This window comes from Nuphar pumila, chromosome 8 (assembly GCF_984573655.1).
Source record: "Nuphar pumila chromosome 8, dmNupPumi1.hap1.1, whole genome shotgun sequence".
Lineage (NCBI taxonomy): Eukaryota > Viridiplantae > Streptophyta > Magnoliopsida > Nymphaeales > Nymphaeaceae > Nuphar > Nuphar pumila.
Genome location: NC_143256.1, coordinates 16,218,311 through 16,236,612, shown reverse-complemented (window position 1 = coordinate 16,236,612; position 18,302 = coordinate 16,218,311). Strand labels below are relative to the sequence as shown.

The 18,302-nt window shown below is 39.2% G+C and overlaps 1 protein-coding gene across 1 annotated transcript; it reads right to left on the bottom strand.

Moving 5' to 3' along the window:
• Positions 1-952: 952 nt before the first annotated feature.
• On the bottom strand, positions 953-18,069 carry LOC149829678 (actin-interacting protein 1-2-like). Its single transcript, XM_090015241.1, has 4 exons — positions 18,026-18,069; positions 5,606-5,767; positions 1,350-1,533; positions 953-1,039 (listed from the first exon to the last, which is right to left on the bottom strand). Exons 1-4 carry the CDS (start codon positions 18,067-18,069, stop codon positions 953-955), a joined length of 477 nt encoding a protein of 158 aa, XP_089871367.1.
• Between the last annotated feature and the right edge of the window lie 233 nt (positions 18,070-18,302).

The following is an 18,302-nucleotide window of genomic DNA, read 5'->3' as shown; positions in this document are numbered from 1 at the left end:
AATGGCGCTTCCCAACGCGTTTCGGAAGCACAACATTTCGTGCTTCCACTAGGCTAGGTGCTTTCGGTAACTCTGATATATATACTTTAAAGTTAAGTCAACTTTGGTTGACTTGGACTAGTTGTTTGACTTATGGTCCAATGGTTAGTGTGGTCTCCCTTTTTCTCTCCTTTAATCTCTCTCTTCTTCCTTCTTTTCTCTATAAATATGGGTGGGTGGGTGCCTTTGTAAGGTGAGGGAGTGATGAGTAGTTTTAGGCAGAGTTACTCGAAGCACCTAGCCTAGTGGGGAAGCATGTTTCGGAAGCGTAAAACGTCGCGCTTCCAAAACGCACTGAGAAGCGCCAATTTTTTTGAAAAGCGCATTTCCCATTTATGGGAAGCACGTTTCTCTTTTATGGGAAACATGCTTCCCATTTATGGGAAGCACGCTTCTCCTTCGCTTTCCCTGCATTTCCTCCCTTTTTTTGTATTTTTATTTTTATTTTATTTTTCGCTTCCCCCTCGCTTCCTAGGTCGCTTCCAGATTCGCTTCTGGTTCGCTTTCGAGACGATTCTTGATTCGCTTTTAAGTCGTCCCATGCTTCCCGCTTCCTAAAATTTTGAAAGTGCCACGCTTCCCGCTTCCACTTCACATATCGCTTCCCGCTTCCTCGACTGGCAACCATGGTTTTAGGCTTCTTGTGTGTTTTTTAGTGTATTGTAATGAGGATTAAAATGTATTTTTTTTGTATTTTTACTGTTCTTTATTAATGAAGTTATTTACTCACATTCTATTGTGTTTCATTTTAGTTCTTATGTTTTTGTTCAAATGCATTATGTTTTGACCCTCGGAGTCCATTATGGAGGGTATTGGGATCCGTGCCATTTTGTGACAAATATAACCTCAACCAGGTTTATCCAACTGCACAGAAAATATGAAAGAATTTCTATCAATACCAAAGTAAAGCAGACTAAAGCACACAATGAAACTTTGGATTAACACTTCCACTCACACCTGTAATACAGACAAGTACAGCCCCATCAGAACCAGTATGGTGCTGGAGACCATTAGAATATAGGTAAACCAGATTGTATAAAACTTTCATTCAACAGATAAATGAATGTGCTTCTTCGATCAACCAAAAAACAAAAAAGTAGAAGAAAAACTCTCCATTAGTCAGGCATTTGATTATATAAGTAACATTTAAATTTAATTGTGTTCCAATTAAAATGTTCATATTATCAATCTAAGAATCTGAAAAAGGAAAAAGTAGATGTCATTCAATGTAGATATTTGCATCCTAAGTCCACCACTGGAAGTATAATTATTAATCAATAATGAAAATAGCATAGGAATATCATAAATACCGCTTTACTGTCAGGACTCCAACTAACAGCATAGATGCTACCATTGTGACCTTCAGCAGATAGCTCCCCAATCTTTTCTCCTGTCCTCCCATCATATAGTATACCTTTCTTATCTGAACTTACATTGATAAACTTGCTTCCATCAGGAGAAAACCTTACACAATTGACAAAGTTGGAATGTTCCCTGCACTTCAAACAATAATGTTTCCTTTACATACAACCTCTGTTCGGTAAGACACAATCAAGAACATCTTCCTCAGCACATTATATTTTATTATGGCCACAAGCCTACATTGCTACAATGTCATGAATGAGTTTTTTATCATTGACATAAAATTAAAATAATGACTACATTTCTCTTACAAGAAATTTTGAAAAAAAAAAGAAAAAATACCAAGCACTCGATGTTAATTAATATGAACCCTAGAACATTTTTCCAGAAGTTTTGCATTGGACTCTGCAAATCAAGGACACGACTGTTGCTCCAAAATAAAGAGTATGCTTCAACAATTAATGGGGAAAGGCATCTTGTAAACAATGTAGCCAAATCACACCAATGCACAATATTTGATGGGCCAAACAAGCAATGCAAGGAAACTTGAATAAATGTTATGTTTCTGCGTTCTATCTTGAACCAAGAGGCTACCATGAATTAAAATCTTAGAAGGATGAAGACATCTAACACTCAATCCAATTGCATCGATCAGAAGATGGCAGGTTTAGTGGATACTTAAGGGAAGTTTTCCACTTTTTCACTTTTTCTGTTTTGGTTAGCCTAACTGGAGTGCAGACCAGTGAATTAATGAGGTAACAAAAATAAAGGGTTCATATACATCATGATGACCAGTTTAGAGGTTTATCCCAGGGTTACCGGAAGTACCATAGGACATGGGGAAGCATGCTTCTCCGAAGCGTATTTCGGAGGCGCGAAACGTGGCGCTTCCAAAATGTATCTTTTTTTCCTTTTTTTGTTTTTTCCTTTTTTTGTTTTTTCCTTTTTTTGTTTTTTCCTTTTTTCGCTTCCGCTACCCGAATCGCTTCCCCAACTGGCAACTCTGGTTTATCCTTTGAAGTACAATATGTTATAAGGAAGCAATACATGAGAGTCAAAATTGATTGGCTAGTGAAGTCCTTTTTTGTATTCAAGACCCAATAGGTCAAAAGATATAGTTATGAAGGGCATTTTTGTAAACTGACTTAAATTACCTTTATAAGGGTCAATATGAGAGGGATAGGGCACGATTCCAGCCCCTATTCTCTTTCTCCCTTGTCTTTTCTCACTTCCTCTCTTTTCCTATATCTTCTTCTTCCTCCTCACTCACTCATTTCTCTCACCTTGTTTCACAGTTCGCACACACCACATATTCTTTCACACATCAAAGGAACATAATCATGTTACCATCAATCTGAAGATGGTATCAGATCAGATGAAGATATGAAGGGAAATTTTGAAGCATACATCAACCACAAAATGACAAGGGGATTCATGACCTGCCACATGGGAGCTCCAATCAATTTTGGTTGCATTCATGCAAATAATATTTCAGAAGATTTTGGTTAGGGAGCTCCAAAATCCAAAATTCAGTTTTTAAACATTATAACAAAAAGTATTCTTAGGTATTTCCAAAAAATCTATGTAGTATAAACCTCCTTCTTTACAGCCTTCTCCAATCAGCTTCCCTGAGAGACGATCCCGCACTCATAAACCAATAGAAGAGAAAGAAACATTATACCAAAGGTCACATAATTAAGAGACAAATAAAAGATTTAGGCTTAACTTGGGAATATATCTAATTTTTTGAATAAAAAATCTCTTTAAAATATTTTCAAAATTTCTTATTCCCTTTATCTCAAGAGATATTCTATCAACAATAAAAAACATTTGACTCGCTTGAGTTATGACATCCAGATAAAATATCACAATTTAGTGTCATATGAAATGAGGCACATAAGCCAAGAAGCCAAAGAGACTTACTGGGATCAAAGATGCCAACAGAAGAGACCGTAGCTTCGGTTGGTGAAGCTCCTTTGAATAGAGGTTGAAGAGCTTCTACAATTTGAGTCAAGGACATGCTCTCAATAGTTGATTCTTGTGTAGCTTTGAATTCACTTGACTGTTGAGCAACGGAGGCTACCTTCTTCTCATAGGGTATCTTTAGTTTAGGACAATATATCTTGACATACCCCGGTTCACGACAATAATAGCAAATAATTTATTTTTTTTTCAAACTCATTGTCTTGCTTTCCATAGCTATCATTGTTTGGTCTCTTATAATGTGATAGTTATAATGTAGTAGTTGGTAAGCATGGACATGGTTTCTCAGCCTAGACACGGCTATGACCGAATTATCATCATCTTTAAATGTCTTTTTTTTAGTCTATTTTCTTTTATACTTAGCTCTTCAATAGAGAGAACTTCTCCTTTATGAAGAAAAGCCGATTTAGTAGACTCAAACTCCGGTCTTAGACCATTGATGAATTGAAAGAAATGTTTCACATCAATTTGTCTTTGACGGAGTTCTATGTCTTTGGGATAATGTCCTTGTGACTCAAGAAGAGCAAACTCATTCCAAAGGTCGAACAACTTACTAAAATATTCTCTAATACATTTTTCTCCTTGAATCATAGTGTGTACCTTGTCTTACAAGTTGCAAATGTGGGTAATATCTTTAAGACTATGTCACAGGGACTCTTCAACTAGGTGCCGCACTCACATCGCACCCGCACCCGATGCGATCAACCTGACCCTGGGTGCAGTCAATGCACCCAGGGTCATTTATGTCCAACTTTTTGCCGCATCCCCGCACCCAAGTTTTTTTAAAGTGTCGCACCCCTGCCCCTGCACCTGCACCCATGTGACATAGATTTAAGAGAATACATTTTCTTAAGATAGTCTCATGCAAATATTTATTTGCATGTTCAAATTTAGCTAGACTCAAGCACTTCTTGATATCAAGACTACTAATGACCCAAGACATAATCTTGGCATGCCCCATTCTCCATTCTTTCCATTTTTTCTCATATGTGGCCATAGCCATAAAGATTCAAATAGAGATACATGTTTAAATTACTTTGAATAGAAAGCTAATCTAGTTTGATCTAATTTCAAATCTAACAAATATGTTAATCAAATCCACAAACTGTATGAATCCATATGTATATATGAAACTTAAACCTTTATGAATGTGCAATTAGATTTTCTAGAGAAGCGTCATTTGTTAGTAGCCTTTTCCCTTATCGGTTAACTTACTCTTTTATCATTTATATATCCATAACCTATGTTAACTGTTAAGAAAAGGAAAGTTTGCCAAGCCCCTCATGTTCTTGTCATATTTTCTGCTTTTTGCCATTTTTATAACCTTCCAGCCTTAAACACAGAGGGAGAGAGACCTAAATTAGTAAGTGTTCCTGATGTGCTCAGACTAGATTCATAACTATATCGCTCTCATGAAGGGGGCTTGGCAGTTATAATGTATTTTGAAGCAATATTATCAAGATATGAACTGTGATCTGGAAACCAGCAGGGCCCATCCTCTAGGACAGAAAAGCTCTCTAGTTATGGCTTGAAAAATCTGTTTAGATTTTTGGTAGAAAAAGTGGTAGTCCTGTCCCTACAAGAACAAAGATCAATTATATTAAAACATTTACCTAGACGGTGCAGTTAATTTAAACCTGTGTTGGCCATTTTAGGAATAATAGTTTAAATGTTATCTTCAATACCCTGATATATTCCCCTTGGATGTTATTAGTTAATTCTCTTACTAGTTCTAAACAGACTACACATCAGATAAAGGGCAGGTATACATCTCCCTCACTAGAGCACATAATTCCTTACAATTTGGAGAAAATATTATTTACATCATGTGCATTGCTTTTGGAAAATGTCATTCAAGCATGAAGATACTAGGAACACTTATTTATACCATGATTTTATATTCCATTGCAAGTTAAACGTTATAGTAATGTTTCAAGCTAGAGTGCACTCCTAAAGTTTGAGAATGGTCATTATTTACTTAAAAGCTAACAAATCATATACTGAATAGCTATTAGAATTTCATTTGCTTCGACAGGCTAACATGTCACGCTTCAGTTCCTGCATTGGATCCTCATACCTTTACCAAAAAAGAAAGACAATGTACCAAAGGATTCTTCATACAAAACAATTATGTTAAAACAGCTGAACCTTTAGCAAATTTGCACTATCATTGACCTAATATAGTATAAATCAATCTCTTAATACCATAAACAAGACTAACCTTTGTGACAGTTTGAACCTAAATGGTGGTCCCTCATAGAAATTCACCAAGTAATCTTCTCCACATGTAACAATACGAAAAGGTCTTGTAGGCTTGAATGCACAACTTAAGACATGTCTTGAATGACCGTCAAACTCACCAACAGTTGATCCTGAATCCCACCTACAAACAAAAACAAAAAATACAACAAAGAGAAGGAGATCACCATGACAAAGATGGATTAAACTATAAATTGTGCAAAGCACAAAATACAACCGAAACAAATTTAAATGTAAAATATCAAGGCAATCTCAATCAAACTTCACATATGGTAAATAATGCTAGAAAAAAAAAAGATATTATCTCTATCATAAACAGAATGTCAATGATAGAAAGACAAAAAAATCACCCTTTCCTTACTCTTTGAGGTATCAAAAGAAAATGGAATTAGCAACATTATGCATGCTTGCTTTGTCATTTTTTAATTGTGTGCAAATGATTCAATTATAAATAATAAAAAAACTACATGTGACGTGCACTAAATGGAATTAGCAACATTAAACTGTTTAAGAGAAAAAAGTTTGTTCGGTTCTGAGTGCCAAACGTGTAAGCCTGTTAGGTTATTAGTGGACAGGGTCACACGCATTTACTTTTTTTTTCCCTTTTTTTCGACAGTACCATTGGGATTCGAACTTACAACCAACACAAGTGACGTGCACTAACTGCTCTTGCCAGATAAGCGGATCTCCCATTGGTATCTATTTTTTTTCTATTATATTTTTTTATAATCCAAAGAAGAATAAAAAATCATCACCGACGGCAGATTGTCGGTCCCTCATATTTTGCTTGCACTCTGAGACTAGGCCATGGGTTAGATTTAGATGGTGCATTCATTTATGTGAATCCATTGGCATTCATAAACGATAGGACGAACTCGGTCTGGATTCAAGTGGGTCCGGCGTCCTACTCTGTCCTTGAGGGACCTTTTACCAGACTGGCTTTTAAGAAAGCTACGATTCCGAGTCGACCAGACGTTTGCTGCATGGATTGTCAAAGTTGGGCCGCATTTAAAAAATGTGACGCCTCTTTTTCTAGTCTTTTGGCTACGATGAAACAAACATTTAGCGGCGTTTTCTTGTCAAGGAATAGGGTTCTGCGGCACTTCTTTAGTGGATTCTTCTGCGGCGGAAACTAAATGGGACCCACATGAGAACAGTTTTTCGAGAAAAATGAGAGTTAAGTGTGTAAAATGACACACCCGTCGAGGCATTTTTCCATACGCCATGTTTGTTTTGGCATTGTAAGTTCTGCAGAAACGCACGCCCATCGATGCATTTTTTGCGAAAAAACTTGAATTTTCCATGACACACAAACACCCCCTTAAACATCACAGTTAAAATTGTCATGTTGGCATCGGTGAGTCTCAGTTTTTTTTTTGTTACCTTTTCTTTCTTATTTTTAATAAGCAAGATGGGGTTAGGCCGACTCCACCCGTTACACTACATACCATTGGGTTTTGAACTTGCAACGTTCCATCACATGGTGACTTGCACTAACAGCTCCTACCAAACAAGCAGAGCCCCCGTTGGTTACCTTTTATTAATCCTTTCATACTTCTCTCAATTAAATTGAACTGGCAAGAGCTTTTAAAAATCGATGCCTATTTTTGTATGATAGATCATTCCCATCCATGAAAATGGAACAAACAGGTCTTTGAAATATAAAAAACATTATTTTTTGACAAAATATTATTATGTAATATATACAAATTGGGGTCTCAGGTTCATGGCGTTATCCCTCAACTTGCTCATCAAACAGCAAAAAAAAATAAAAAGAAAAAGACAATTCTCCCTCAATCAACACAGCTTATTTGTCTCTTCTGGTTCATTTTTTATGTTTGTAAATGTAGCTATGAGAAACTCAAAGTTAACCAAGCAATGGGTCAAGTCAAGCTAGATGATGGGTTCAGGGCTAGTCAAACTCTTCCTATTTATTTCTTGTCCTAAGTAAGATTATGTTAAGACGTTGCCAAAATACATATTTGCTCCTAATTAAGTGAGTCATTAGTAGCCAAAGCTGTGTTGTTGGTAGGAGCTGTCAGTGCATGTCTCCTTGTAGTGGGAAGTTGCAGGTTCAAAACCCAATGGTAGGTTGAATAACTGATGGGGTCTGCCAAACCCCACCTTGCCTTTCAAAAAAAAGAAGTGAGAGCCATTAGTCTCTTAGCCTAGTTGATCATGTCTCATTAATTTATAACCTTAGGGAGACTGGTCATGCCCTTCAACGGACAAGATGGCGTGGATGCCAATTCCTTGGGTGGTAAGTCATGGATACAAATATAGTAAGTAGCAAGTCATGGAGACGTGGATTGGTAGCCCCAAAGGGTTTTGTGTAATGGAAGGGCCCTTGGCTGCTAGGCGGGTGGTTAGAGTTTCTCACAAATGTCAGCCCCTTGCATTATGAAGGGTAAGGGTATCATGCCTTTAGCTCGTGCCGAAGCAAGACGACTCCCTAAAGACAAGGTGTGTCTCAGGGGGTTTACACCGTGGTATCAACGGCTGAATGTGCGATATGCATAGCCAGCGCAGGGTCTGATTTCGCAGGTGGTTTCAACATTCCTCATAAAAAAAAGACTTCTTGATGTTTAATAGAGTCTTCCTTTTATATATATATAGTTAGTTAGTTAGTTAGTTAGTTAGTGGAGATGTGCATACAATATATACATAGTTAGTTAGTTAGTTAGTGGGGATGTGCATACAATATTAATGAGTTGAAATGAGCAATATCTCATAGCTCGTGTTATTTTATGTGAATCTTTATAGATATGATCTACATGGTCTATTTGGTTGGGATCAAATTTTTTGTTTCATGGGAATCCAGTTTATGCAAGTGTTTTTTTTTTGGTGATTCAAAAATCAATGGTCACAAATGCTTAATTTTTTCATAGCTTAAAAAAAGTTTCTTTTGTTGAAAAAATGTGATCGATATAAAACTCGGTTGTTAGAAAAAGAACACCGTGGATTATCATTGGTTGTAGATTTTGGACCTTCTTTTAGTTGGACTGTCCCTCTTCCTATATATAGAGCACCTACTCCCATCTAGTAAAAGGTTTGGGTTTTCCAAATCTTGTAGTTTTTTTTTTAGTTGATAAGACCTTATAAATGTGATCTATATGCATTTTTAAACAGAAAACAAGTTTTAGATCATGCTATTGTAATCATTGTATAGGTTTTTTAAGACCTTAAAAAAGTCAACGGCCTAAAATGTAGCAAAGTTTCATGATTTAAAAAATCTTATTTTATGTCCAAAAACATGATCTGAACATGATTCTTATCAAATAACTATGTTGAACACGGAGTCCGATTGAGAAGATACTACATCTATGATTTTACTATGTGTGTAGGTAATCCCGAAGCAGCTTAGCATTACTTTATATATATATAGCATACATCAACGAACCTACTGCCGAAGCATAGGGAATTTTCTGCATCTTTGTTCCTTCTTCATCATTTGTAGGACATTGTCTTGAGCTAAGTTTGAAATGGCTTGCAAGTGGACAATTAACAGGCTTTGCTTTGTCCATGTTGAACCTCTCAAGAACCTTTCTGATATACTTTTCTTAAGATAACCATATCATCTCATGTGATCTGTCATGAACGATTCTCATCCCAAGAATCTGCTTTGCTGGACCTAAATCCTTCATGGCAAATGTCTCACTTCGCTCCAACTTTAACTTGCTAATCTTGCTGATGTCTTGGCTCACAATCAGTATATCATCCATATAAAGCAAGAGAATGATAAAATTACCATCTGGAAATTTCTTCACAAACACACAATGGTCTGTGGAGGTTCTTGAGTATCCATGCTCATTCATAAAGAAATCAAATTTCTTATACCACTGTCTTGGTCTTGCTTCAATCCATACAAGCTCTTCTTCAACTTGCAAGCTAGGTGCTTTTTACCCTTGTCAATGAAACTCTCAGGTTGCTCCATATAAATTTCTTCTTCCAAGTCACCATATAGAAATGCAGTCTTCACATCAAGCTGCTCAACTTCCAAATTCATGCTTGCAGCTATATCGAGCACAGTTCAGATGGAGGGCATCTTCACAAGTGGTGAGAAGATCTCATCAAAGTCAACTCTTTTCTTCTGAGCAAAACCTTTCACAACAAGACGTGCCTTGTATCTAGGTTGAGAGTTGTTTTCATCAGTCTTCTACTTGAAGACCCATTTGTTCTTTAACACCTTCTTCCCTTTAGTTGTCTTTACCAGATCAAAGGTGTGATTCGCATGCAATGAATCCATTTCTTCTTTCATTGCCTTAAACCACTCAGACTTGTTTTCATCCTCCAAAACTTCTTCAAAAGTTTCTGGCTCACCTTGATCTGTAATCATCACATACTCATTTGATGAGTATTTTCTGGATGACTGTTTTTCTCTAGTGGATCTCCTTATCGGAGTCTGAGGAAGTGACTCTTGGGGTGTTGGCTCCCCCTCAATTTCTGACTCAACACTTCCTTCCTTTGCATCATTGCGAGGAGGTGGAATCTCCTCCACGAAATCATGAACAGTCGGCGCATCTAGGGGATCTAAATCAATAAGATCACCTGTACTGGACTCTGATGGCTCAGACTCACCAATGTCTTCAATGGTCTAATCTTCCAATAAGACAACATCTTGACTTCTGACCACCTTTTTATCAATAGGGTCATACAGTCTGTAGCCAAATTCTTCATGTCCATAGCCAATGAATATGCATTGCTTGACTTTTGGATCAAGCTTGGACCTCTCTTCCTTCGGAATGTGAATAAATGCTCTACAGCCGAACACTCTTAAGTGTCCATAGAAAGGTTCTTTTCCTATCCAAACTTTCTCTGGAACATCTCCCTTCAAGGGAATAAAAGGAGACAAGTTGATAAGATCAATTGTTGTCCTCATTGTCTCACCCCAGAAAGATCTTGGCAATTTAGAGTGTGACAGCAAACATCTGACTCTCTTAAGAATGATGTGCTTCATCCTCTCAGCAACCCCATTCTATTGAGGTGTCATCCTTATAGTTCTTTCATGCTTGATGCCATGATTGGTGCAATAATGATTAAATGGCCCAATGTATTTGCCACCATTATCCGAGCGAACACACTTCAACTGCCTGCCAGTTTCTTATTTAGCCATGGCCTGAAAGTGCTTGAATACATCTAGAACTTGGTCTTTAGTCCTCAGTGTATAAGCCCAGACTTTCCTAGAGTGATCATCAATGAAAGTCATAAAGTACAATGCACCACCAAGTGTCTTGACCTTTACAGGTCCACACACATCAGAATGTACAAGATTTAGAACATGAGATTTTCTAGATGCAATGCATCTATGGAAAGAAACTCTATTTTGTTTACCATGGAAGCAATGAACACAAGGTTCCAAAGATGTACCTGTTGCACCTGTCAGGAACTCTTTCTTAACTACGACTTGCAGCCCCTTCTTGCTCATATGCCCAAGCCTTCTATGCCATAATTTTGTGGACGAGCCAGTCTCCACAACATTCACAACACTCTTCCAGATCTTCGCTTACAAAGTGTAAAGGGAACGAGCCTTTGTTCCTCTGGCTATCACCAATGAGCCTTTGGTTAGCTTCCACCTTCCATCACTTTAGGTGTTGTTATAGCCCTCATCATCTAACTTTCTAGCAGAGATCAGATTCAATCGGATGTCTGGTACATGCCTCACATTTTTCAGCAACAACTTACAGCCTACACTTGTTTCCAAGCAAATGTCGTCCATGCCAACAATCTTTGACACATCTTCATTTCCCATTCAGACATTACCGAAATCACCTTGCGAGTAGGAAGTGAAGAAATCAACCCGTGAGGTAACATGAAATGAAGCTCCAGAGTCAATCACCCAATCGGTCTCCTGATCGATCAAATTTATGCTAGTGCCATCACAGACAACCATGAGCTCTCCATCTGTGACTGTGGCACCTTATTCTTCTTCTGAGCTCTTCTCTCTGTTCTACTCCTTAAGCTTGAGCTTCCTGCACTGTCGCTTCATATGCCCCTTCTTGTGGCAATAATAATACTCGACGTCTTTCTTTGAGCTCGAGTGTGAGTGGCCTCTAGATTTGCCATGGTAGTGCAAAGCCCTGCTCTTACTTCTGCTTCTCCCCCTGTTTTCAATCACAAGCGCCTTTGAGGTAGAAGGACCTAATGACTTTCTCCTGGACTCTTCATTCAACAGACTGCTGGTAACTTGGCTCATCGTTACCATTCCATCAGGTGCAGAGTTACTGACTGTGACCACCAAGGTTTCCCAACTCTCAGGAAGGGAAATAAGAGCAACAAAGTTTGTAACTCATCATCAAAAGTGATTTTCATTGTGGCCAACTGATTTACAATGCTTTTGATCTCATTCAAATGCTCTGCAATAGAGCCGCCCTCTTTATACTTGAGGTTCACAAGCTTTCGAAATAGAAAGGCCTTATTCACTGCTGCCTTTCTATCATAAAGGCTCTCTAGTTTGGTTCAAAGACCATGCGTCAAAGTTTCTATGGATACATGATGAAAGACACTATCATCTATCCATTGTCGAATGAAACTGATCGCCTTTCGGTCTAGTTTTTTTCATTCGACATCTTTCATCTCTTCTTGTTTGCCTCTCACACCGTCTATGGGTCCATCCAAATCTTTATAACCCAAGAGGTCTTCTATTTTAGTTTTCTATGCCATCCAGTTTGTGCCATTCAAACTGATCATACGCCCAATGTTATTCTCCATGACTTCACACACAAATATACTAACCAAATTTCTGATACCATATGTTGGAGTTAAAATGGACGTACCGGGTCTCCCCACAAGTGTGAATTGATGAAAACAATACGATGATGATAGTGGTAGAAAAATAAACCAAAACAAACTAGCTGCGAAAATAAAAATAGTGCACAACGATCTACGTGGTTCCCTCTCAACTGAGGTATGTCCACGACGACCAATAGGTCAACAACTTCCACTATCTTCAAACAAAGATTACAAAGTGGCCAAAAGGCATAAGCCTTACAAACACACAAGGTGTAACGAAATGAACAAGAGGATATGCCTCACTGAGGAACAAAGAACGAATGATTTGAAGAACTAGCTTGACGAAGTTGTCTTGAAAGAAGTGTCGCAAAACTTCTTGTTTTTTTTTTCCTTCGCACCCTTTCGGTGCCCTAAAAGTGTTTCTCACACTCTCTTCCTAATATTCTGCCTTTTTTGCTCTCTCCCATTGCTTTTGCTCTCTCATTCATCCCTTAAATAGAAGACAAGACTCACATTAAATGCGGAAGACTAAATATCTTGCATAACTTACGATGCGCCTTATCACAAATCGCTATCCAGCGATACCACAAATCGCTATCCAACGATAACCACAAATCGTCATCCGACTGAAACACATAACGCTAACCACAAATCGCTATGCAACTGAAGGCACTCACCACAAATCGTCATCGACAACTCGCTGAACCTCAAACTCTGAACAGTTGAATAGTCATTTAGCTGAGAGGACTTCTACAAATCGCTATCCAGCAAATACTCCAAATCATCTTCGAAAAGATCAAGCATCGTGCTTGAAATTCTGCAGTGATACTGAATGTGCATCGAACCAATGGATCCCACAAAGGAGGGAAACCCAACATACATCTCATCAAAGGGTGTTATTCTATAATATCTGCCCAACAGGTCTCCTGCTAACTCGAGTGAGCATTCAAATATTTGTCCCACATTCGTTCGTGAAGGTACTCTTAATGGATTGAATGCCATATCAACTGGTGTCCCATTTTGCAAATAAGACATATCCGGTCTAGGCAATTTTTTTGAAATGAAACCTTTTTTCCTATGACTTCCGACTACTTTATCGCCCACTTTGATTTTACGGGAGATTTACCACTTCCACATGTGCATCTGTTTGGAATGCAACTAAAAAGTTGGAAATAATACTGAAAGAACATTAGGAAGGTTGTTGAAGCAGTTACCTGTGTGATATCTGGTGTAGTATTTGGTAACTACCACCTCATGTAAGTGGGATGTAAAATGTGGAATTGGACGTGTCAAATACCATCTCACTTGCATCATTTCTTACAACTCCATCCATCACCAACAATTCTGGTGTTGGTATTCCCACTCTGGCTACTTCTGACAACTAGTTTCCAAACATCACCTAAATCTATGAAACCCATCCATTTGGATGGGCAAAATTTCATGTTTATGCATCCGCACAAATATACGTGTGGTGTTGTAGTTTCAGTTTGGGTTACAAACTCTGTAGCGCATGTACAAGAGAGAGAGAGAGAGAGAACATTCACCATTCAACATTACCAAAATACATCCAACAGAATATTGGATGGGAGAGACAAAAGAGAAACATAAGAGCAAAACAGCCACAATCTAGATGGCGATTGTACATAGTTCAGAGTACAAGCCGATCAGCCCCTCCCCCCTACTATGTAATTTAAGAGCCAGATACACATCAGACATGACCCGTTGTCGAAGCCTTCCGAAATCGAATTTGATGCCCCTGAAGAAGATGTCGTTTCTTTCAGTCCATATGACCCACCATGCTGAAAGCAACCAAACCCGCCACAGTAATCTCCATTTTTTTTGTGTCGTACAATCCTGGGACCAAGCAAGAGGTCCCAAATAACGGAGCACGGACGAGTTTGAACAAGTGGCGCACCCCAAGTTTAAAAAAATAAGTCTAGAATGACCGGGCAGAGCCAAAATAGGTGAGTCGTGTCCTCTACAACCTTCTTGTAAAGAACACACATGCTTGGAAATTGAATCCCCCGTTTCCTGACATTAATTTGGGTTTGAACACGATCCAGAGCCACAAGTCACGCCAAAGCTTTTGCCCTTGGAGCTGGCCCCTTACCCCATATACAATCACTGGGAAACCAGTTCATCCCGGATGGCAACAAGGAATGGTAAACTTGCTTAATGGAGAACCTATCTCCGCTCGCCATGGCCCAGTGAAGCCATGTCATGCCATGGACAGGCCTAAAATCTCTGCCACTGAAGGATCGAAGTGTCTTCCGCCACTCTAGCCAGAGGGACGAATGACACACTGAACTGGGCGTGGAAAGAAGGGATTCATGTAGACTACCATATTTTTGCCTAACAATCATAGCCCAAGAAGATTGAGATATGGAAGCTTCCCAAGCCCACTTCAAGACTAAAACGATGCTCCTCTTTCTCATATTTGGAATCTCTAAGCCACCTTGGTGCCTCGGAAGCACGATCTGTTGACAAGAAACAAGCAGGTACTTTTTGTGCGACACATTCCCAGACCAAAGGAAGTGCGAAAGCAAACGATTGATCGTCTGCTCTACTGTCGTCGGTATAATAGACATGCTCATTCGAAACTCTGGTAATCGGGCTAAAACATGGCGAATGAGCATCACTCGTCCCGCAAAAGATAAATATTGAGCCTTCCAAGCCTGCAATCTTTCTTGCACCCGCTCTATGGTAGACATCCAAGTAGAAGTTCCCGCTGATTGTAGAGAGTGCAACGATGGACCCAAGAAATTGACAGGAAGTCGGATATTGGGCAGTTGAAGATCCTTGCAGCAGCCGATTGGAGAAGAGGGTCAGCATTGAGTAAGACCAGAGCGCACTTACTCTCGTTCAGGCGAAGGTCTGAAATTGCAGCAAAGACTTTAATAATGAAGTACAACCTAGACATTTGATTAACATTCGCATGTCCAAATATTAAAGTATCGTCTGCATATTGAATTGTGTGACAAACAAAACCAGGAATGCCCAAGGATTCCAAGAAGCCTGTTTCTTCTGCCCTTTTCATGAGAATAGGTAAACCATCTACCGCGATATTAAAAATGATAGGTGCTAGAGGACAACCCTGTCGTACACCTCTAGCCAACTTGAATTCTTCCCCTCTCATTCCATTGATGCAAACTGATGATACGGATTTTGTGACCAACTCCTTAACCCATGCTATAAATCGGCTGCCAAGCCCCATATTTGTTAGAGATTCAATCAGAAAATCCCATGCCATTCTGTCATAAGTCTTGTGAAAATCCAATTTTAGCATGAAGTGCGGTGATCCAGTCGACTGTAAAGAGTGAAGAAGCTCAGTTGCACAAATAAAGGATCCTTGCAAACTTCGACCTGGATCAAAAGCACCCTGGTTCGGACAAAACAAGTTGATCAATGACAGCGCGCAACCGATTAGCCAACACCTTAGATATAATGCGATACAGAGCACCCATCACCGAAATCGGCCTAAAGTTGGATATGTCTGATGCCCCTTGCCTCTTAGAAATCAAAGAGATGACTGCCACATGATATGGTTTAGGCAGCCTCGCATTACGATAGAATTCATCGAACAAGTGGAGCAGGTCAGTTTTTACAATTGACCAAAATTCTTTAAAGAAGTCAATGTGAAAACCATTAAGGCCTGGTGCCTTCCATCCCGATAGTTCGCTAATAGCATTCGAAATCTCCACTTCAGTGAATCTAACCTGCAAAGAAACAAATTGGTTTGCCGCCAACTGCTTATAGCCCATATCGCCGATGACCCCCCTGACGCCTAAGTCGGCCGAATACAACCTGGAGAAATAAGAAGTAATAGCTGGCAGGCAATTGTGCGGACCAAACTGGCATCCATCGATCTCGATCGAGAGTATACAGTTCTTACTGTATTTATTTGATGCGTTCATATGAAAAAAATGTGTATTATCATCGCTATTAGCCAACCATGCAACTCTAGCCCTCAACTTCCATCTAAGCTCATCTCGTGCTCTCCATTCTGCAACGAGAGTAGAGAGTACGACGATACGCTCCTGCAATTGAAGCACTTGACCCTTCGGTACACCAACAAGATCGACCTGACGTTGGGCCAAATCGGAGAGCTCAGCTTCCCACTGGCCGATGAACCTAAACTTGTTCAGGTTATTAAAACTTAGCCATTCCTTAATACGTTTCCGAAGACGAAGAAGCTTAACATGGATGCGGATGGCCACCCAAGATCCCGTAGCAGGTTGCGCCCACGATTGACCTACCAACTGCTGAAAGTCTGGCACCCGAAGCCACCATTCCTCAAAGAAGAACCTACGACATGCCTTGAAGCCTGCGCCCCACGAAACAGTCATTTGTCCATGATCGGACATGGTCCGTGGACACAGACAAGCAGTGACATCCGGAACTGCGTGAAATAGTTCTGGGGAGAGAAAAACGCGATCAAGTATCCGCAAGCAAGGGCGAGACCTCATATTTGACCACGAGAATTGCTCCCCTACAAGAGAGAGAGAGAGAGATCTAAAATGGTTTACAATTTAAGTACTTGATTGCCAAATTATTCGAGATCTAAAATGGTTTACAATTTAAGTATTTGATTGCTAAATTATTCTAATGGCTGGATGACATGGTGAGTTGATTCACTTTCTGGGAAGCATATTGATTTTGTCAGTTATCAAGTTTGAACTGAAAAGTTTACTTCAACGATAGGGTCGCGAGATCGAAACTCAGAGGAATTGACAGGGGCCTGCACAAGATTTGAATTGCTTATCCGGTTCGGGCGTCAGGTGTACGGGGGACATAAAAACAATGAAAATATCAGATACAATATAATTGCACCAACATTAAGCACCTGATCACCCTCCATCTTGAGGACAGCCTGTCAGTTGTGGGGCCCAGGGCCTGATGGAGGGCAGTCAAGTGCATAATGCACAAATTTTGTGCCATGTGATTGCACCCGATCAGAATCCACAAAATAGGGTGGTTGTGTCTTAATCTTTGAGGGTCTTATATCGCAGTGGGCCGAGCCCATTAAGCGACCTGGTCTTCGATACGGGTTTTCTTGTCATTAAAAAATAAAGTTTAGATTAAAATATTGTTAAATTGTAAAATAGATGCCGTCATTATCCTAAAGAATTAAACATTAAAATTTTTTAAATATTTTCTAAATAGTCACTTTTTGAGCGCACAATGGTGAAATTTGTCCTTAGCGACCTGTTCTAGCACACAGAGACAAGGTCCTACCCCAGAACTACCCAACAATTAAGCACACACTCTATCCTACTGAGAAAGTGGAAACTCACTATGACACTTTAGTGATTGGATGTCATCCAAGAAAGTTTGCTCACAAAAAAACCAGGACCATTTTATGGGACAATATTTGCTACCCCTCGTGGGTAAGGAACCCCTCAGTGAAAAACTGTAATATTTTTATTATTTTTTGCACATTTGACACGATCTACATGTTTAGTTTAGTAGAAAAGGACCTTTGAAACATGTTATTATAACATGCATGTGAGATTTTTTCAGGGTTAAAAAATCAACGGCCTACAATGTACCAAACTTTCAACCTTCAAAAAATAATATTTTTACATAAAAAAATATGATCTAAGTGTTCATTCTTACGAATTTGACCATGTTGAATACATTTGCTCAAACCAACCTTCTCCTGTGAGTTCCAATTAGAGGGTCAAATGCTTTCCCCATCTTATATTGCCCTTTGTAATGATGCATCTACTCATTCAGGAATCATGTCAGCCTTTTACATTAATGTTAGATCATGGTTGTTTTTACTTTAAGCTTACGACATTGTATGTAAGGGTGTCAATAGGTCGGCTTTGGTTCGACCTAGGTGGAACCAAACTTGGATCATATTTTTGGGTAGGATACCGGGTCTAGACCCAGGTCTAATCGAGCCTACTATAAGATAAATCATACCT